This window comes from Manduca sexta, chromosome 26 (genome assembly GCF_014839805.1).
Source record: "Manduca sexta isolate Smith_Timp_Sample1 chromosome 26, JHU_Msex_v1.0, whole genome shotgun sequence".
Taxonomy (NCBI): Eukaryota; Metazoa; Arthropoda; class Insecta; order Lepidoptera; family Sphingidae; genus Manduca; species Manduca sexta.
Genome location: NC_051140.1, coordinates 1982358 through 2005071, shown reverse-complemented (window position 1 = coordinate 2005071; position 22714 = coordinate 1982358). Strand labels below are relative to the sequence as shown.

Below are 22714 nucleotides of genomic sequence, written 5' to 3'. Positions count from 1 at the left end.
CGAAGAGCCAAACCGGGACGCAGAAGAGAAAGAGGCTCATTTTCATTTTGCTGCAGTCGGTATCACTCGTTATCGCTCGCTTTTGTTTCGTCTTTGGCGCGGGTGGCACGGGCGGCGCGGCGGGGGAACGATTGGTTGGGGTGTCGGTGCTGTTCAAGTTTGACCGGGACGCCGGGACAGGGATCTCAAACCGGGACTATCCCGGTCAAACCGGGACGTATGGTAAGCCTACTCATAGGTCCTCTTCCGATAGCACGTTGATTATAAACTGTACTGCATCTTGTAGTGGCACCATTTGAGGCCGTGCATACCCAGGTCTACGACCAGGATTCCTAATAGCCTCCTTTTAGCCACCACTCACGATAGGCAGGAGTTAATAATAATAAGGCTTTATTTTTATTGCGCACAAAACAATTATTATAAAAAATTATAATGATAATACTGCTATTCTTTTTATTTCTGCATGGATCCCGTCGGGTAAAAGTTGTTTTGTTTTTATACGATCACGCCAAAGTGCTCCCCACTGCACCTGATGGTAAGTGGAGTGGGGTCCAATAGAATGTCGACTTACAAGATATGATTACACCTCAGCAGTCGACACAATTATTGCTGGTCTGTTGGACCCAGATATACACAGACTGATCCTGGACCGCGACTTACTTACGTGGGCCGCTGTGGCGGGTTTTAAAAAGATTTTAATAGGGTACCGGACTCATTTTTGTTCTTTACTATTATCAAATATTTACATAATATAAATTATAACACAGAAGGAATTATTAAAATCCGGTAAAAAATCAACAAGTTATAAGTCTTTGAATTTCGGTGGAAGGGGTAATTAACAAGAAACAGAAAAGAGACGAAGTATACACATGTGACGTCATCGGGAATTACGACGCGTGCGAAAAAAAGAGATGAAGCGATATCCCCATATCGCGCCCACTTCTGCACGTTACAATATTTTAAATATTAATTACTCGCTCATTTTTTAACCAATTGTTATGCAGTTTTCGCAGGAGTGCTTCTTTTTCGTATTATTAACCATTACATATAGAATAATGTACAAAATCAAGCATAGGCCGGTCCCCTATTATTAGACAGGAGATAATATAGCAGGATACTTTAGATGTCCCGAGATTAGAGGCAGTAATTCTACAGTCTGGCTACAATATCCTTCTAAACAGAATACAGCGCTGGCACAATGTTGGCGATAGAGGAGATATTTTGGTCAGACAGTCGAAATCCTCATACGATACCTATTGCAATGACTCAAGCACTGTACTTTTAATGCATGGCATACGTCGGCAATTGGTAATAATAATACTTATGTCATATACTCATGTTTGGCGTTTAAGTTGATTCAGTCCAGCGTGGTTGGTAGCTCGGTGCTCTCTTCACAAACCAAACGTGCGCATTAGGTAATCGACATGAGACGTCTACAATTATTACTCGTCCTGTATTTATGTAAGTAAACATTTTAGTTGTCTTGGCGGTGTTTAAAGCTGAACTTCTTTAACTTTTTTTTTTATTGACATAAAATACATAACCTACATCTATTTTAGACACTAGATTAACAGGTAGTGATGTGATTATTAGTGATTTTGAACGCCTTATCCCCGAAGGGGTAGGCAGAGACGCACTTTCCGCCGTGCGTATTCTGTCTATAGAGATAAGCCCATTTTTTTTGGTTTAAAACCGTTGGTGTTGCCGATTTTAAGTACATTTTCCTGATTTTACCGAAGTAGGGATATAATGAGTACCTATAAAATGTGTAAAGATTTTTAAATTATGTGTGATATACTTACTGATATTGATATACTCAGCGGGTTTAGTTTTAGCTGGTCCGTCCGACCAAGCGTAGGTATTACCAACCTAAGTTATAAAAACTTTATTGGTAAGTAAAAACTCTGTGTTGATAAATAAAGATTTTTTTTATTGTTCTTAAACGATATAAATAATCAATTACATTCTGTTTAAAACCAAACTTACCCTCTCGTTATTCGTGGTCGTGGCTTGACGCAACTTTGCCAGCTCGCCTACCCTACACACACATGCACAATCCGCTTACTTAAGTTTTCGTGGAGTAGGTAGGTACTTTCTATTGATTTTCTATATACTAATTAAAACGAAACATGACGTCAGGTGGTTAAAAATTGTCCACAATGAAGTATGAAACGCAGTTCTTCTTTTTGTAACCTAGTTTTATACCGATTACAACGGTTTATTTGGAACCGGGAGTATACAATATAGATTGCAACTGTGGCCTCTGTTATATAGAAAAAGAAATATAGGGACCCGCGTAAAACCATATAGCTGACGTTAAACATCGACTCTCTAGGAAGTCTGTAGTCGCTGAACACTCTGAAGGGGGCTCCGATCATTATCTGCGGCTAGACAAGCCACAAATCCTTGTCAAAGAACACCGATTCCTGCCTAGGATAATTCGCGAGGCTATTGAAATTAAAAAACATCTTAATTTCAATAGGGAGGATGGTTGGAAGCTTGCACAAGCCTGGGATCCAGTTCTACATTTAATTAAATCGGAACCCAAAAGACCGGCTGCCAGACTTCAAGACACTGTGAGCTCATTCTGCGTAGATCGGACCACCAAAAGCTAAAAAAAAACAAAGTTGTATATTTATAAAATTTAGGTAGATATTGTAACTTTGACTTTGCGGATGAACAACACCTCAGTCCCTCCGTGACCAAAGGCTGCAAAGTCTTCGAAACGTCAGGAGAAAACTAAAATATTAAATCCGCCATAAAATCCGAAAAATAGTTTAATTTTAATGTCTAACATTCGCGTAAACATACAACACACATACAATCATTATGGTTTATTTGGGGTTTAATATCGGTAACATTTGGTATAAAACGTTTTAAACCGGTGTTTTACATTTATAATTCTGTACCACGTGTGATAGGGCGCGAGCCTCTCACTACATAGACCACAAATTCCAAACTTCGCACCGGTGAAGGGTGAAATTATTGTAGCTTTGGTATTTTAGTTTTGGTGACCCGAGATAAAAAAACGTTGCCTGAGTTAACATATCGCGGCTAATTTATCGAATAAGAAAAAGTAAAACGGCGGATAAGTCTGAATTCTAAATCAATCGTTGACATACCTACTAAAGTACCTATTATGCGTAAATAATTGAAACATTAATAAAATCAAAGAATAAACATAAATTCCCCCTCTACAAATATATAAGGTGAGTCGGGGGAAGTGCGCCATAAAATTTTCATAGCTGGATTCAATGCAAAATAATTTCTTTTTGTGCTGACTTAAGAATATAATTTTATTAATTTAAGAATATTTGGTATTTTGTGATAACAACCTATAGCCATTCAAGGAAATTGGACCATAAATTAATAATATTTTGCTCAAAGTAAAAAAAATGGTAGTAGGCGCACTTGCCTCCGGAAATGGGGTAAGTGCGCCTGTGTAAAAAAAAACGCCAATATGAAACATTATAAAGAAAACACTCATTTTAGTCCATAGAGAAATAAGTTTTACTCGCAATGCTCTTGGATAATTTTTAATCACTCAATATTATAACAAACTATGGCTGTCAAATGTAATTCGGGGTAAGTGCGCCATATATATGTAAATCAGGGCTTCAAAACATTTTAGATTTTTTTTTTGCTATATAAGATTTTTGCTATATTACAGTTTTGTGTGCGGATATGTTGGAATAAAAAATGGTAGCCCTAATATAAAATCCATTTTATTTCTAAAAACTAAAATAACATACAAAAATGTAGAAATTAACAATTTCGAATGCGTTATAACTCAATTACTTAGAAATTGGCCTTATGACATTTGATATGTTTTAGCTGCATTATATCCAGATAACGTGCCTGATCGAACAGTTGGAACCTATTCACGTAAAGTTGCTCTAGACCAAGGTATTTCAGTTTTTCTTTTGTAAAAACGAATTAACTAATACGCCCTTTTATTTAAGTCGGCTCGAAACAAAATACCTTGAGTACAAAAAATTCTGCTGTTAAGTATAACATTTTTATAATAATAATTCATATTAGTAAAACTTATTCTCAAAAAAGGTTGGTTATATATGGATCAGGGGCAAGTGCGCCATACGACTATTAACTGTGGCGCACTTGCCCTACTCGACAATTTTTAAGTACATTTTTTCGCATTGCTAAAAATCCTTTATTTTAGTATATATAAATAAAATTCAGACAGGAAGTTAAAATAAAAGGTTTAAACTATGTATTCACCTTACTGGTTTACAGAAATATGTTAAATATCTTGAAATATTTGATGTTATCTTTCACGGGGTCATCTCTGTTTACAGGTCTAAATGACACTTAAAATAAAATGGCGAATAAATCGTATTAAAATGAACATAGCTATTTATGTTTTTTAGTGGAACTGTATTTCAGTTAGTAGCATCGATATAAGATTGCGGTAATTGTATAACATCAATAGTTTTCGATTTATTTAGGGTAGGTGCACTTACCCCGTCGGCGCACTTGCCCCGACTGACCTTATGGTATTCATTATAAGAGCAACAAAAGTACGTATTCAAATTTTTATAACAATACCTAGTTTTAAGTATTAGTCTATTCCCAGAATTTAAATTTGTGAATGTTCTTTCCTTAAACAAATAGGCTTCACGTTCGTCAAACAGACGAACAGTTTAAGTGTACCTAAGCACTTGATTTACTTATAGGTATCATTATCAATTTAAATATTCAAATAATCAACGAATGTTATTCTTCAAGTTTTCCTTATATCGTCGCGTTATTAAATTTAGTAAAATATAAAATTTATTTTCTTCTAACAATAATTTCGTGTCGGAAATCAAAATTAATCAGATATACTTCTAATACTTAACTATTTAAATACTAATACTTATATGAAATCATAAACTAATAGTATACTTACATATAGGTAAACATTACATTGATCACAGGTAGTTATTTCCACTATAATACACACTGGTAAACAAAATATCACAGAACTATCAAAAAATAAAATGGATATGACAATTTACGAACACTGTAACTTGGTGGCATAATAAATTATGAAGTTTAATTGCCGTTAAAAGTGACCATAATACAAAGTCGGTTAACGCGACACCGAACAGGCTTGGGTTCCCTTTGTGGATAAATAATAATATGATCGCTGCTTTGCCTATATTTCGTCCATATCTTTCGCATGATTCTGCGAACGACAATATTAAGGCATAGAAAGTGCTGCCATCTATATTTAAAATGTACTACAAACATGAAGCCGCTCGACAGCGGGTTACCTTGCGCCTGTGGCGTCACAAATTAATTTTGATAACGGAATTTCTAGGTAACTAAATACAAGGTGCGCCATCTAACGTTATTTAAACGTTGTTATACTACTCGATACCGATTATATTAACAACGGGCTTATCAGATAGATGTCATTATCAAGTTATCATTAATGTACCTAATTATTGTTCATAGCCTAATATGTTCTAAATTTGTAATTTACTTAATAAATTATAATATACAGGGTCATTTTGAAATCACGTGACTAAAATAAAACCACATACTTATTTCTTGGAAATAACACTTTACAATAAGTTACTTGAGCCGTAGATGTAAAATAAAAAGTGTAAGTTTCTTACTAATAAAAAATTCTCATTAATAAAAAAATCATTTTAATTTTACGCGCTCTAATGCTATTCTAAAAAAAGCGACAACATCATACTTTCAGTCAAAAATACACCAACGCACACGCATTATTCGCATTAAACTATAAAATGATAAAAAAATCAGAAAACTAAAACCAGGCTGTTCGATGAAAATATGCCTTATTAATGGATAACTTTTGGCACAATGTCAGCAAAGGTGAAGACGAGTATGTGGTTTCATTTAGTAATGCAATGTCAAAATGACCCTGTATATTAAAGTTGAAGCCTATAAGGGACCGCGTAAATGTCTCTTCCCTTTCCTCTCCGCCGATCCTAAGATCCTTTCTCCTTACTCAACACTTCTTTTGAGATCTTCCTCTTCTCAATTTCCTCCGGTACCTTACAGTCTTTAAGCCAGGGGACCCAGTATCCCATTCCAGGTTCCTCTCGGTATGGACTGCAGGAATACCATAAAAAACATCATTAATGCCGTAATGATTGATTGATTAATGTCGACCGATAAACATCGGTCATGTGCCAAAAGGTAGTTGCTGCTTTTTGGCACTTCATATATTTTTACAGGTGCTGGCAAATACGCAGGTTCTCAGCTTAAAATTATACCAAGGATAAGTAATGGTTATGCTATAAATTCGGGCATGGCGCCGTGGCACGCGGGGCTGTACTTGAAGACCAAGAATCCGTACAAGCAGATATGCGGCGGCACCGTGATCACCAAGAACGTCGTCGTGACAGGTGAGGACAACAGACTGCCACAGGTCGACTGTCGCCTCAGTTTTTTTTAAATAGTAATTGTAACAGTATTTAAATTTTAAAGTTACAGGAGTAGCTAAATTTTAAGGTAATATGTATATTTTTTGTCGCTATTTTTTCTTTTTTTTCTTCCCTTTTTTTATATATCAGACTTGGGGGTAACATAACTTGAAGGAAGTTAATGCGTTGATAAAAAAAGAAAAAAAACTTTACAAAAGAAACCAAATGACATAACAAGTTACAAATTTTGAAAGCTGACTTATGTTTATGTAGCAACGAGCAAGCTCTTAAATCATAGTTTAAACTTGTTAAATAGTTAAAAAATTAAATTTCCTTTGGAAGTAAAGCTGAAATTGATTTATTAATATGGCCCCAAGACTAGAACGTAGCAGTGGCGAAGCGAATTCCTACCGGCTTCCCTTTTAGGTTTATTTACGTTTGTCTTAGTTCTTTTGCTGATAAATTGGTCGCGTTATTTTAACTAAGGTATTTTTTTTGCCTCGGGTTACCTTTTGGAAAATTTCAACCGTCGCCACTGCAACGAAGGGCTATGCAACCAGTCCTTTGTATATATTACATATAGATCGGGGAACGAGGAACTGTTAGATCACCAATGAAATCATATGACGCACCTTACTTTATTCGATTTTATTGGCCTTCTTAAAAGGCGAAGGTTATATTTGTTTTATGCGAGCACGCCAAAGTGGCCCCACCTGACGGTAAGTGGATGAGGATCCAATAGAATGTCGACTGACGAGATGTTACCTCTCGTCAATCAACACAATTATGCCGGCCTGTTGGAACCCGATTAACACAGGCTGATCCCGGAACGCGACACTTATATGGGAAAATACGGCGGGTTTTAACACCTTGTGTACGGTGGTCGCTATCCGGACGGATATAAAATATATCCTATCACGTCCACCTTGTTCTCAATTCGATGTATTTTTGTTTATTTCTTGTTTTTTTACCTTAGAAGTTCACATTTAATATTTTCGTTGTGAATACTAAGTGTATTGTTTTTTTAGCCGCACATTGTATCATGACGGACCCTGTTGATGGTATGCCCCCTGCGTCGCAATTCGCAGTAGCGGCTGGCAATGTATATCGCGAGTGGAACCATACTGACGATGTCGATGCTCAACGATCAGACGTGAGTGACAATACAGTTTAGATTCTATATTATAGTGGAATATATGTTTTTGAAGAGTTTAAATTACCCGGTAAGCTCTATACATGAATTCTTTATCAAAGAAATATTTTATGTACATATCTATGACTAGGCGATAGCCTAGTTGGGTACGAAACTGATTGCCTAGATGAATGTCCGCAGGTTCAAATCCCAAGGGCACACACCTTTAACTTTTCTAAACTAATATGTTTATTGTTTGTGAAATATCGCTTGCTTTAATGGTGAAGGGTAACAATTGGAGGTGTGCCCAGCTTGGGCTGAGCACCGCCGTGTTCTCACAACGGCCATCGGTGGCGGAGACCTCTCGCGTCGGGGCCTGGTAGAAGCCATGCTCCGGGGCGAGAGAGAGTGGGACGCAGTCACCTCCTTCTGCGAGGACGTGATGCTCGCAAAGGAGGTGGCGGAACGGATACGGCGCCAAAGCGCCCAACGTCCCATCCGCCACGGCAGACGCACAAGACGCGGGCGTCGAACGTCTGCTGAGGATCGTCGGCCTCCGTAGGCGCGGACCGTCGGGTGATGAGCATTGGGTAGCTCGTCGCCCGAAACACCCCAACGGCCCGTGTGTACGGCGCGTAGTGTTCCACGCGCGCCTCGAAGAGCAGTGTCAGCATAATTTGCGGGGCCCTTTAGGGCCGGTGCCTGCCTAGGTCTCAATGCCACCGGATCTTGGACCTAGGCACATAGGCAAAGGATGGGAACACCGTAGGTTCTTAGTCAGTAAAAGTCTGACACGCTCTCCCGCCCATCCCAAGGCGGGAGATAGTCAACTGACGATTTACCTCCGTAAAAAAAAATAAAAAAATAAAAAAGGGTAACAATTTCACTTACCTCATAAATGTTACGGTTCCTTCAGATTACAATATAGGAGCAAAGGAAATAGAACAACTTAATAAATACCACCTACTCAAAACTGAAATCAGGCGTATATGGAGCAAGCAAACACAGGTCATCCCTCTAGTCACAGGTTCAACTGCTATAGTAACAAAAAAGTTTATCGAGATATATCAACACGTTAAACTCCACCTTAGATATCAACATCCTCCAAAAACAAGCAGCAATCCTTACATCTATAATATAGAGCAAAGTGTTAGGGGACACGTTTTTCGTACTCGGGGAACAACAGGGAGACTGAATTACCTCTTCCCTGAAGGCATCAGGGCGGGTGGTCAATAAACCCGAGCAAAAAAACTCGAGTCCAAGAAAACTCTGAAAGTTGGAGTAATATAGAATTTAAAATAAGATTAATACTTAACAAAAAAAAAAAACCTTTTTCACTTGCGCGTACGGAGGAGGGTTACATTTGGTATATTTAAAGTCATATAGAGGAGAAAATAAAATTTATATATAGTATATACATAATCTGCTATAAATACTTTTAATTAGACACCTGGACGACCATTAGTAAGCATAAAGACAGGTATTGGAAAGATTATAATGCTTTTGTTTTTACTAAATATTTTAAATTCATTTATAAACTGTCATTTAGGTGTATTATCAGTTGCAGCTCCAAACGACGCGAGACCCCGGACTACGTTAAGTTTTGGCGGTACAATCGTAAAATAGGTCCTTCAAGGCTCCGCGCGAGGCCCTTGTAAGCCCCAGGCCACGGGCGGTTGCTCGGTTTGTCTCCCTCTATTCCGCCTTTGTGTATTATAGTTTAAACATGTTCACAGGTGAGTGAAATAAAGATTCCACCTCGTTACCAAGGTTTCTTGGCCAATTTCCAAGACGACATCGCCCTTCTGATACTCGTTAATGAGTTTAGATACAATGAGTACGTGCAGGCGGCCTGTATAAATTTTTCTGCTGATTTCGACGAAGAGCAACTCGAGGAAGGAAAGTTTGGAAAGGTAAAAATATGGTGAAAAATAAAACCGACCTGATTGGAAATAACATTTGACTGTTATGAAATGTTACTACATACACCGACGAAAGGGTAGGCAGAGGCGCAACCAGTGTAACTCTCTTTTTGCCATCTGTATGCCATCCCAGGGTGATGGTATACAAATGGCAGCAGGTCTACCACCATACTGGCACAAATCCGGCAGGGTCCGGGTTATTATTGAGCAGAAAAATCCAATATTACTAAACCCGACCCGGACACTGAACCCGAAACGAAACCCGAAATTAGTTCGAATCTGAAAACAAGAATTCTTCAAATGACGAGTTTCTAAAAATTATTTAGTTAACAACTTTCATGTGGGCTCCGCTCTCAAAATGAGACTAAATAATGTTGTTATACTCTAGCGTTGTTATCTGGACATAGGTGGTGGGTTGGGGTCTGACGAACGCGAACTCTGGGAATTCTCGGGTGCTCCGAGCGGCCACATTCCCGTGCGTCAATATCAACAAGTGCATAGCACAGAGCCCTTTGAGCTTCAAGAGCTCCATCACCGGAGACAAGATCTGCGCCGGGTATACCAACGGTAGAGTATTGTTACGCATGTGTTCACAGTCATTTTGATAATGCATAGATGAAACCACTCACTCATCGTTACCTTTGCTATATCTGTGCTAAAAATTATCTTTGAATATTTCTACAAAAAGTAATGTGTTACAGTGGCGAAGGGTGAAATTTTTCAAAAGGTAACCCGGTGTAAAAAAAAATGGCATCAGTTAAGATATCGGAGGCAATTTATCGGAAAACAAAAACTAAGCCAACGAATTAATCTTGATTCGAAATCGACAAACGTTGACATACCTACTAAATTACTTATTAAGCGTAAATAATTGAAACATTCGTAAAATCGAACAATAAACGTAGATAATTCTCTTTCCATAAACCACAAATACAGGTATCTATTAATTTGTTATAACAGCAACAGAAGTATTAAAATTATAACCACACTACATACCTATAACTATTAATTTATTTTCAAAATAAAACTGTAAATGTAATTTCCCCCTAAAGAAATAGGTATCACGTTCGCCAAACAGACCAACAGTTTGAGTCTACCTACATGATAAACTTATATAATTATCAATTTAAATAATCAGGAAAGGTTATTCGTTAACTTTTGCTTGTATTGTCATGCTATTTTTAATTCAGTAAAATATAATATTTATTTGCTTCTACCAAACATTTTGTGTATGAAATCAAATACTTATCAGATCTACTTCAAATATTTTGCCATCTAAATACTAATATGTGAAATCACAGACTAATAATATACTTACGTAAGGACTTATCACAGGTAGTCATTTCCGTTATAATACAGATTTATTTGTAGTTTATAATTAAACAATGCGCTAGTCAACTAAATATCACAGAACTATCAAAAAACAAAATGAATATGACAATTTACAAACACCGCAACTTGGTAGCATAATAAATTATGATGTTTGATCGACATAAAAAGTGACAACAATACATAGTCGGTTAACGTGAAGCCGAAAGGACTCGAGTTCCCTTTGCCTATATTAGTCCATTGAAAAGTTACATTTGGGGTTGCGTTTTTTAGAGGACGCAATTTTATTTTTTTGACGTGTAGGGGGGGTCAGTGTAAATCTAAAACCAAGTTTGTGGGGTCGCCACCCTTGTCCCACGGCCGCCATCTTGAAAATAGGGGTTGAAATGGTTTTTACGATGTATCTCTTAAACTATTTATCTGACAAAAAAAATTGTATGAACATTTTTTGTTGCAAATTAAATTCTCTACAACTTTGGTCTAGTAACTTTTGTCGTAGAACTATAAATAAAAAAGTTATAAGCGAAAATGTTAAGAAATTCAATGTTAAGCAATGTCCATTGCAACGTCATCAGAACGTGTGTTTATATGATTCATAATACTTTTTTTTGTACTCTCATTAATACCCAAATACCCAAGGGACCATTAGGGAACAAAAGATCATCTGCCTGCTATTATTATTATTATTTCTAACCTCTCTTATTGTAAGAATAGCTGATAATATTGTGTTGAAGTTTTAGCTTTAGACTGACCCCCCCTACACTTCAAAAAAATAAAATTGCGTCCTCTAAAAAACGCAAGGTAAGGCCTAAAAAATGTAACATTTCAATGGACTATATCTTCCGCACGATTTCAACGAACACCGGCATAGAAAGTCATAGAAAGTGCTGCCATCTATATTAAAAAACATACTAAGACATTAAGCTGCTTGACAGCGGGTTACGTTGCGCCTGTGGCGTCACAATTTCGCTTAGGTAACGGAATTTCTGGGAAACTAAATACAAGGTGCGCCATCTAACGTTATTTAAAATAAGTAATCCATATCGATTAAATTATCAAACAACGGGCTAATGGCCGATAGATCTCATTATTAAGTGATCATTAATTAATAAGTTAAGCTATTATAATTATTGTCCAGTCTGATATGTTGCAAATTTTAATTTACCTATTAAATATATTGTTTATTATCACCGAAAACCTAAAAGGGAAGCCGGTGGGAATCGGCCTGTATGGACGCTTCGCCACTGATGTGTTATTTCTAAGAAGGTGAATTGGGTTTCTTTTAGTAACGTAATGTCAAAATGACTTTGTATACAACTAGCGAAAGGCATGTTTTTGATATATATACTATAAATTTTTCATGTCATATACCATATTAACAAATCCAATTCAATGTCGCTCTCAAGTGGGATAATAGCTGAGACACTGTCAAAATAAGGTTCTAGACCTTGATAAGCCAAGTTCAAGCTAACAGGATGGCGAGCAGTACCGTGTGTAATATATCCCGAACCAATTGCAGCTGCTTCCGACTCCTTCATAACTCAAAAACTATTTCAGATAAACATGTTATGGTTCATATATTGAAACTAGCGAGATATATATGTGCTCCAAATTTCACATATATACCTCAAACTGTTATTGAGATATTAACGTACAAAAATTGTAATGATTATCACTGATTGACCCATGAACCATAACTCTAAATCAGTTCCAAATGGCCTAGGAAGTTCAAATTTGGCATCCAAATAGACAGTTGGGAAAATACAAAGGAATAAATCAGAAACTAGAACATTTTTATCATTTTATTATAATTATGCAATTAAATGACTTTATTAGGAACCCATACTTATAGGGCCTGTAAGAATCAGCAGTCAAAATTAATGGCAGCCGGTTTTTATGTTAATTTTAGGATCTTCACATGAATACATAACGAGCGGAATACCACCCTTAATCTTAATTCATTTGATTATGAATAAGTACCTACTACCAATTTTTGTACATAAATGAGAATTGAGAGGCAAGTTCAATATTATGATATATGCCTTGATTGTTGACTTCAAGGACAAAAGAAGTGAGATCTAAATTAGTACCAAGTTGAACGGTCAGTCCTGGAATTTATCTGTAACAACTTAAAATGTCATTTCTTCTTAGAACTTAGGATAATATACCGAAGTCTGAGATCAGACTTGGCTAGTTCGAATTAGTTCGACCAAAACTGAAATTAACATAGCAAATATTATATCGTACTACCTTACTATTTTCAATCGGTTTTTCGCAGGCACTGCTGTTTGTCGCGGCGATAGCGGCGGCGGACTCGTCTTCCCCTCCGAGGTTAACGGGATCGTGCGGTTCTTCCTTCGAGGCATCGTCTCCACGGCCTTCGCTACAGAGAACATGTGTAACATCTACACCTGGGCCACCTTCACCCACCTGCTCCGACACGAGCACTTCGTGAAGGCCTACGTGCCTGACGTGGAAGAGTTTTGCGCACCACCATCTGACAACGCCCAGATCACGATCCAGTCACGTTTCAGCGGACCAGATCGGCGTCCAAAGAACAATAAATGTCCTTGTACATGCCCAAACACAGAGTAATTTTTCGTAGTGTGTGTACAACTGGTTTATGTTATTAAAGGCTAACGTTTTGTGGGATTATATCATGTTTTATTACGAAAACCGACCATATCTATTTATTTTTAATACGTTTAGCGGCATATGGTTGCATTCCTCTATGGAAGGGGAAGATTTCCAGTCAGGCTGATGTTGCGCCAGACCGGGCGCGGCCCCTCCAGCGATTCCTATTCCGAGGTGTTACATATGCAGTATTTTGCGCAAATTTTGTCATCGCAATCCAGTATCGTCTGGCGCCATCTAGTGTGATTGTACTGCGTTCATCGCGATTGTGTCAATACCACATAGGTGTTCTCGTAGTTCCATTGATGTTGATGAGATGGCGGTGTATGCTCTAATTGTACCGCCACATACGTATTGTTTTTTACAATCATACTTTTGTTAGCCTACAAGGATGGGTTTATGCAGTACGGTTTAAACACACATCTGACTTTTGGGTGAGCGCTTCAGACGCTCGCAACCGTTTCCATTAAGTAACCATACTGAGAGCAACTCACTAACGGGTTACGAACCTCGGCTCAGGACGGCCACTGGGATGAGATGGAGACATCAGCGATTATGAGCTGAGTGTAGTAACAACTATCCGTTACCGTTATTTCTCAGCACACGGGCCGCAACTATTAGACGGGTCGGAAGGACGGGGATGCGGCGTGGACCTCGCCGGTGAGGACGGAACTGCGGACTTGTGCAGTGTTAGATTTTAAGAACTCGATCTTACGGCGGATAGCCAGAGAGATATCGTCTCTGAATCGGTCAGAATCTAATACGTATGCGAACGTAATTAAAGGTCACCCTCAGCAATCCAATATTATTAAATAGACAGTTTAATTAAGATTATTTTGATAGTTCAAAATTTTCAAAAATATCTACAATTGATTTTTAAAGAAATTCTTCGTTCGTGCATCTGTGCCGTAACAGAATGATTCCTCTTGTAAACCATACAAAGTGGAGTTGCAAGGAAAAATATTTAGGCTTAATTTGTGATTAACTTAAATTATTTTAATACATATTGGACTTTAATGATTGTTAAAGTTACTTCAACTACTTTGCAGTTTTTTGTGATGATGGGTGTCTTAATGAATACTAATAAATGATTGCCTTTGAACTATAAGATCAATGCTGCGTGAAGGTTAAATGATTTATCGACTTCGTCATCTTTCGAGTGAAACACGTCCGTCACGTGTAACAGAAACGATTTAAATTTATTCATTTATATATTTGGATATATAAGACAGTTTAGCCAAGCTAACAATTTTATTAATTAGTAATACACAAACTTATCTCAGTTATTTAGGTTCAGTGCGAATGCATCCGAATTCGTCGGACCCGTCTCCGCACAATGCCGCTTCACAGCTCATCTCTTTTAGGGCTCACAGGTCCCCTTCCGATAGCACGTCGATTATAAACTGTGAGGCCGTGCATACCCCGCTCTACGACCAGGATTCCTAATAGCCTCCTTTTACCCACCACTCACGATAGGCAGGAGATAATAATAATAAAGCTTTTAGTCCATTGTAAAGTTACATTTGGGGTTGCGTTTTTTAGAGGACGCAATTTTATTTTTTTGAAGTGTAGGGGGGGGTCAGTGTAAAGCTAAAACCAAGTTTGTGGGGTCGCCACCCTTGTCCCACGGCCGCCATCTTGAAAATAGGGGTTGAAATGGTTTTTACGATGTATCTCTTAAACTATTTATCTGAAAAAAAAAATTATAAACATTTTTTGTTGCAAATTAAATTCTCTACAACTTTGGTCCAGTAACTTTTTGTCGTAGAACTATAAATAAAAAAGTAATAAGCGAAAATGTTAAGAAATTCAATGTCCATTGCAACGTCATCAGAACGTGTGTTTATAAGGTTCATAATACTTTTTTTTGTACTCTCATTATGTACAACACAAACCCGCGGTTGTCTGCTTGTACCCTACACTTCAAAAAAATAAAATAGCGTCCTCTAAAAAACACAAGGTAAGGCCTAAAAAATTTAACATTTCAATGGACTATTTATTTTTATTGCATACAAAACAATTTATGTAAAAAATTATAATGATAATACTCCTATGCTTTTCATGTCTTCATGGTAATAGCTTTCTCCAAACTATTATTTGCAGTCTTCACCCAACCTTGTTTTTTTGTAGTTGCACGACAAAGTGCTCACACTGCACCTAATGGAATTTTGCCAGTACATCCCTAGTCAGAATCATCAAAAGATACGTATTGCAATAATTCAAGCATTCTACGTTTAATGTATCGCATACGTCGGCAACTGGTATTAATAAATCATATATTATATTCATGTTTGGCCTTTAAGTTGATTCAGTCCAGCGTGGTTGGTAGCTCGGTGCTCTCTTCACAAACCAAACGTGCGCATTAATTAAACGACATGAGACGTCTACAATTATTACTCGTCCTGTATTTATGTAAGTAAACATTTAAGTCGTCAAAGCTGAAATTCTTTCAATCTATTTTTTTCCTTTTATTGACATTACAAACATAGCCTACATCTACTTTTAGACACTAGTTTAACAGGTTGATTAATGTTTATAAGGTAAATTAAACGTTACAACCTTCTACAATGCATTTATAGCTTCAAAATCCACGGCTTATATTAATAATAATTGAAGATGCTGATTTGAAATGCTCAAGATGTTTAGGAATGGCCGCGTTTATCACAAGCCCCAGTAAATCGCTTTGCCGAGAGCAAATATGGGGGATTTCTTGGTAACTCGGAATTGCCTCTTATGCATTCATGAGTGTCAACGCGCGGATAATTTGAAAAAATGTTATTTTATTTAAAAAAATGTTATTTTGATATTAATTCAGAGAGATAAAATTCATAAAAATACAATAACATTGCCCTTGAAAACGATACAATAATGTGAATGTGCAGATCAAAGATGCAGACAGCATACAGACGACTAAACTAGTTTTACCTACGTATACGTCATTCGACCGGTCGATTCGCAGTTTAATCATCGAACTTTTTATGAACCTTTTGCTCGCGGCTTCGTCCGCGTATAATAGATTTTCCTCATTGACGTATATTCTATAGACACGAACTTCCATATAAACTATTTGTTCAAAATCTGAACCAAAACGTCACTTTTATAACCTATTTAATCACTTGAACAACAAATCATTTTACTTATTAGACTAATATTTTTTATTCAAATCTAGGTTTACACTTAGACTTGAGTTCTTATATCATGAGCGCCACTCTGTATACATCCACAAGCTGCCAATATTGACTTTCCATATATATTATAATTCTCTTTGATATTGACTATACTAAAGTCAGTTTGAATGGATATCACAAAGAGAATTATAATATATATGGAAAGGATATCAGTTGAAATCAGTTGATCACAGTGAATATAGAACGCCAAATATAGTACGTAGTACACATATATCGATGGTTTTCCTTGATAAAACACTCAGGAGTGATGTAGTTTGTCCCGTAACAAATCGCTGTATGCGTTTGTGCTACTTTCACATATCCAATCATATTCAAAAGTGCATCGTTTGCGTCTTCTTGACCTGCCAGCCCGTGCTAGCTAAATCTTATTAAACTAATTTAAGTAATGAAACCTACCATAAGTGCTTTTTATATGTGACTTTAAATGCTACACGCATTCGTGCCTTTTATCCCCGAAGGGGTAGGCAGAGACGCAACACGTGCATACACTTTGCGCCGTGTGTATTCCGTCTCATGATGTGATAGGGAGCCAGTCTGGCCATATCGGGCACGAATTCTAGACTTCACATTTAAACCGAGTAGAAAAACCCACTATCACTGGCCGACACGAAGATCGAACCTGAGACCTCAGCACTGCAGTCAAGTAATACTCGCCACCGAGGCTGTCGTTATTATTGATTCCAATCATTGATGAAATGATGATTGACTACATATATATGTCGACCGATGTTTGCTATATGAGTACTGCTTTTTGGCACTTCATATATTTTTACAGGCGTTGGCACGTTTGGCAAAGCGAGGATAAGTAATGGTCTCATTGTACCATCGGGCATGGCCCCGTGGCACGCGGGGCTATACACGAAGACCTCGACTCCGTACAAGCAGATATGCGGCGGCACCGTCATCGCCAAGAACGTCGTCGTGACAGGTGAGGCCATTCTGTCAAACAGACTGACACAGGTCGACACTCGCCTCAGTTTTTTTTTTTAACGTGGAAAACGTTTGTTAGTCTTTTGGAATGGTAATGTTGGTTTCACCGGTCTTACGGCCCCATGTCGACACTCGGGAGTATAACATCATCAGAGCGAGCATTGGACCGGGTCCCTAACCCCTGTATACCCTACACCGGCATACCAACCAAAACCCGCGGTGGCCTTCTTCGGCGCATACGGGACGGCCCCACGTATTTAATAGCAAGCTTAAACTATGATTTAAGACCTCGTTCTCAGCTATATCGATGCTGCTATATAGACCAAAGTCAGCCATGGAAATCCGTCTCATATTGCGACTTGTTATATCATTTTACATAATGCTAATAAGGGTTAAAATACTTATTATAGCTAACGCCATAGTAATTCCGACATTTAATATTTTCGTTCTAAATACTAAGCTTATTGTTTTTTTAGCCGCACATTGTATCACTCAGGACCCTAATGACAATATGCCCGCTGCGTCGCAATTCGCAGTAGCGGCTGGCAAAATATATCGCCCGTGGAACGATATTCACGACGTTGGAGCTCAAAAATCAAACGTGAGTGAACATAGAGTTTAGATTCCATATTATGGCGCAGCTTTTGTCTTCGAAGATTGAGATATTGATACAATTTAAATTGCAGGTTGATCTACATTCATGAATTGATATCGTATATCGTATTACTTGAAGCATCTACTTTGAAATACGTATTTACTGTGAATATTTATATACAAGGATGGAAAGTCTTCGAAACGTCGGGAGAAAACCAAAACATTAAAACCGCGATAAAATCCGAAAAATAGTTTAATTAAACGGTTTTTTTTTAAACGGTTTTATTTAGCTCACCCCGTTTGTTTGTTTGGGTCAAATTTAGTAATTGAAATTTAACCCTCTTCCCGTTAACCGATTGATCTGAAATTTGGTATACGCCTTTGATTCTGGTGACAATACAATTATCCATATTCAATATTATAATATCCAAGATGGCTGCCGCTAAAAGATGGCGGACAACTTAGTTTTTTTCAATCCCATCAATATGGGTATCAAATGAAAGGGCTTGTCAAGTAGAATTTAGTGCACTATACAAAATCAAAGTCAAAGATGGCCACTGCTACAAAATGTAAAAATGTCCAGTCCTCGTGGGAACAAAATAGTAACAACAAATTCTACAAAAAATAAAAACAGAAACACTTATACCAGCTGATATCAATAAGACTGGGGGCTTACCAGCAGAATTGGAAATATTTGTGGGAGCAAAAGTCATGTTGCGGTCCAATATTGACTTTTCAAAGGGATTAGTTAATGGCGCTATAGGATATATCAACGAAATCGTTTGGCCCCTATTTCGTCGAACTCAGATGTACGCAACAGACGTATCTTCGGTTCGAATCGACTTTGCAAGAGACGGCGTACAAATTATACACCCGAAAGCCATACAGTTTCCAGCTAAATTTAATTACGGGACGGCTGAAAGACGAATGTTGCCCTTAATATTGTCGTGGGCTTCCACGGTGCATAAAATGCAGGGCAGCACTGTGGATCACGCCGTCGTATACTTAGGCGCTAAACTATTTGAGGAAGGCCAAGCCTACGTTGCTCTTAGTAGAGTCAGATCTATAGAGGGATTACGTATTGAAGAGTTTGACTGCAATAAACTAACAGGAAAGAAACCTTGCAATAATGAGGCACTCAACGAATTGAATAGAATGAGAAATAAAAACTAAAAACTTAAAAAAAAAGTAAAAAAAAATTTAAGTTAAACGGTTTTATATTGTAGATAAATGTACTAAAAGATAAATAAAAAAGTAAAAAAAAAAAATAATTTAAACGGTTTTATATTGCAGATAAATGTACTGAAAACTAAAAAATAATTTCACGGATACAGTCATGGGTACCAATATGTATACATTGTTATATTTTCAAAATAAATTAACTCATAACCTACTCACTTTCTGGAAATATCTATGGTCACATAAATTCCTAAAAATGAAATATACATTTATGTAAAAACCTATGGCAAAAGATGTCATTTTTGAAATATACAAATTTTAAAGATATGCATTGATTAAACTAAAATAAAATCGTGGCTTCTATAAGTTTCTTTGATAAAATCGTAAAAAAGTCTTCCAAGGCTCCGCGCGAGGCCCTTGTAAGCCCAAGGCCACGGGCGGTTGCTCGGTTTGTCTCCCTCTATTCCGCCTTTGTGTATTATAGTTTAAACATGTTCACAGGTAAGTGAAATAAAGATTCCACCACGTTACCAAGGTGCCTTGGCCAACTTCCAAGACGACATCGCCCTTCTGATACTCGTTAATGAGTTTAGATACAATGAGTACGTGCAGGCGGCCTGTATAAATTTTTCTGCTGATTTCGACGAAGAGCAACTCGAGGAAGGAAAGTCTGGAAAGGTAAAAATATGCTGAAAAATAAAACCGACCTGATTGGAAATAACTGTTGACTGCCATGAAATTTAAATGGGCACACCAACGAAAGGGTAGGCAGAGGCGCAACCAGTGTACTGACTTTTTGCTATCTGTTTGCCATCCCCTGATTTGATGGAGAGGAGGTCTATTACCATACCGGCACAAATCCGGCAGGGTCCGGGTTATTATTGAGCAGAAAAACCAATATCACTTTAAACTTGGAGATAGAATCGGAAACCTCATGCAACTAATTCAGGGGTGTTACGCGTTTGTCCTGTAACTTCAGCATCACTTTAAATCTGAAAACAAGAATTATTCAAATGGTATGTTTATAAACAATATTTAGTTAACAACTTTCATGTAGTTTTAATGAAACTAAATAATGTTGACATACTCTAGCGTTGTTATCTGGACGTAGGTGGTGGGCTGGGGTCTGACGGACGAGAACTCTCCGAGGTCTCAAGTGCTTCAAGCGGCCACATTGCCGTGCGTCAATATCAACAAGTGCATAGCACAGAGCCCTTTGAGCTTCAAGAGCTCCATCACCGGCGACAAGATCTGCGCCGGGTATACCAACGGTAGAGTATTGTTACGCATGTGTTCACAGTCATTTTGATTTGATTGATTTATTTATGCGGCTCATAGCCCCTGATTTTAAGTAAGTTTTGTCTGTTTATACGTTATATTATTTAAGAATGACCAAATTTAAATAAACATTAAAAATATTATATTTTACTACTTCATTACTTTTAGTCGGTTTTTCGCAGGCACTGCGGTGTGTCGCGGCGACAGCGGCGGGGGGCTCGTCTTCTCCTCCAAGGTTGACGGCTTCGTGCGATTCTTCCTTCGAGGCATCGCCTCCACGTCTCCCGTCACAGAGAACATGTGTAACATCTACACCTGGGCTACCTTCACCCACCTGCTCCGACACGAGCACTTCGTGAAGGCCTACGTACCCGACGTGGAAGAGTTTTGCGCACCACGATTTAATGACGCATTCCAGTTCCGTCTTACCGGCTCAGATCGGCGTCCAAAGAACAATATATGTCCTTGTACATGCCCAGAGACAGAGTAATTTGTCGTGGTGTCTCTATAACTGATTCATCTTATTAAAGGCTAACGTTTTGTTGGATTACATGGTGTTTTATTAAAAATCCGCCTATATCTATTCATATCTAATATTTTTTTTTTTACATATTATAAGTTAGGTAGCCTGGCAAGGGACGGTTAATACAAACAAATCTGAGCTCTTTAGACGCTCGTAAACCAAAGACGTTGTGACCATGCTGAGGGCAACCCACTAACGAGTTACGAACCTCGTCTCGGGTCGGCTACTGAGACAGAATGAAGACTTCAGCAATTATGGGCTGAGCGTACTAATAACTATCCGTTACGGTTATTCATCAGCACGCGGGCCCGAACCATTAGAAGGGTCGGGAGGTAAGAACTGCGGCCTTGTGCAGTGTTCGATTTTAAAAGCTCGTTCTTACGGCGAATATCTAGAGTAATATCACCCTCTGAATCTATCAGAATCTAATACGTACACTAAGGTACTTATAAAGTGAATTCTCAAGAAAACAGTGCGTTTACCGTATTTTTAGAAGCTATCCCTGTTTTTTTTTAAAATATGTATTCATTTTATTAAAACTTGACAGTTAGGAGGAAGAGAAAATGATTTGTTCTGTCGTTTGGATCTTTGTTTTAGTAAACACAGAAACAACTATTTAGACAAAATTTGCATTCGAGAGGCTGTACTCAAGATCCCATTTAACAATCGTTAACGCCTGCATTATGTATGAAAATCATATATCTTAGCGATAGATTTATCGTTAGGACATATACTTTCCACATATTTATCTGTTTTTATTAGCGTTAACGATTGTATAAAGGCATGTTGGCTGCGGCCCCTGTAGTCCATCTTCTGGATTGTTGAAAAGTACTACTTGAATCGTAAGTATAAAAAATGTAATCTATACTATAAAGATAAAGAGTTTGTTTGTTTGTTTGGACGAATTCAGGAACTACTAAATCGATTTTGAATTGTTTTTCTTGTTAACTACATTATTCCTAAGTGCTATAAGATTTTTATCCCGGAAAAAAAAATACGCAGGTGGAGCCTCAGGCAAAAGCTAGTGGTTGTATATAAATGAATATCTGCAATGTCAAACAAAATGAGTTGAGGTTTGATTGCTCCTAGTGACAAATAACATTGCCCTTATTTATATTACTAAATGATGTGATGAGCTTCCAGCTTGCCTGTAGCTTCTCTTCTACCAGGTTGCCTGTGCACAACAATCCCGATAGATGGCGACAGACGATACTGGCTTGCGATAGCAGAATTCGCGCAACGCGCAGCATATATACCACCTCCGAATATGAACCGTCGGAGGGGCCGCGGCCGGTCACAAGCAACATTTGCCTGACTGGAAATCTTCCCCTTCCATAGAGGAACGCAACCATCTGTTCCTCTACAGCAGTGTCTACCTTTACGCCGCTAAACATATATCTACACAGGACAGCACGTCAAGAGTTGTATAAGTTGTCGTTGACTAGAGCAGCATAGAATCCCCCGAATCTACATCGTTAAGCTCATTGTCGCGGCGGAGCGAGCAGAGCGGCAAAGATGCTCGGCGCTGATTCCGTACGCGTAGCACTTTATGTTAAAATAATTATAAAATCATTTTGTGAAGGAATATATAGAAAAAGATTTGA

At 37.9% G+C, this 22714-nt stretch overlaps 2 protein-coding genes across 2 annotated transcripts; both read left to right on the top strand.

The window, feature by feature from the left end:
- The first annotated feature begins 1017 nt into the window (after positions 1-1017).
- LOC115450414 (modular serine protease-like) lies at positions 1018-13439 on the top strand. The gene is made up of 6 exons (XM_037443643.1): positions 1018-1461; positions 6213-6383; positions 7430-7554; positions 9270-9446; positions 9863-10022; positions 13063-13439. Exons 1-6 carry the CDS (start codon positions 1425-1427, stop codon positions 13377-13379), a joined length of 987 nt encoding a protein of 328 aa, XP_037299540.1. The 5' UTR covers positions 1018-1424; the 3' UTR covers positions 13380-13439.
- A 2259-nt stretch (positions 13440-15698) lies between these two features.
- LOC115453919 (modular serine protease) lies at positions 15699-21137 on the top strand. The gene is made up of 6 exons (XM_037443644.1): positions 15699-15830; positions 17382-17534; positions 18013-18137; positions 19811-19987; positions 20421-20580; positions 20770-21137. The coding sequence occupies exons 1-6, from the start codon at positions 15794-15796 to the stop codon at positions 21075-21077; spliced, it is 960 nt and encodes a 319-aa protein (XP_037299541.1). The 5' UTR covers positions 15699-15793; the 3' UTR covers positions 21078-21137.
- Positions 21138-22714: the final 1577 nt, after the last annotated feature.

What these genes read in the sequence shown, in the direction of transcription:
- LOC115450414 (XM_037443643.1), top strand. Translation starts at nt 1,425, where the DNA reads ATGAGACGTCTACAATTATTACTCGTCCTGTATTTAT. An exon ending in AGGAAGGAAAGTTTGGAAAG is followed by an intron (nt 9,447 to 9,862) that starts GTAAAAATATGG and finishes ATCTGGACATAG; the next exon opens with GTGGTGGGTTGGGGTCTGAC. An exon ending in CTGCGCCGGGTATACCAACG is followed by an intron (nt 10,023 to 13,062) that starts GTAGAGTATTGT and finishes GGTTTTTCGCAG; the next exon opens with GCACTGCTGTTTGTCGCGGC.
- LOC115453919 (XM_037443644.1), top strand. Translation starts at nt 15,794, where the DNA reads ATGAGACGTCTACAATTATTACTCGTCCTGTATTTAT. An exon ending in AGGAAGGAAAGTCTGGAAAG is followed by an intron (nt 19,988 to 20,420) that starts GTAAAAATATGC and finishes ATCTGGACGTAG; the next exon opens with GTGGTGGGCTGGGGTCTGAC. An exon ending in CTGCGCCGGGTATACCAACG is followed by an intron (nt 20,581 to 20,769) that starts GTAGAGTATTGT and finishes GGTTTTTCGCAG; the next exon opens with GCACTGCGGTGTGTCGCGGC.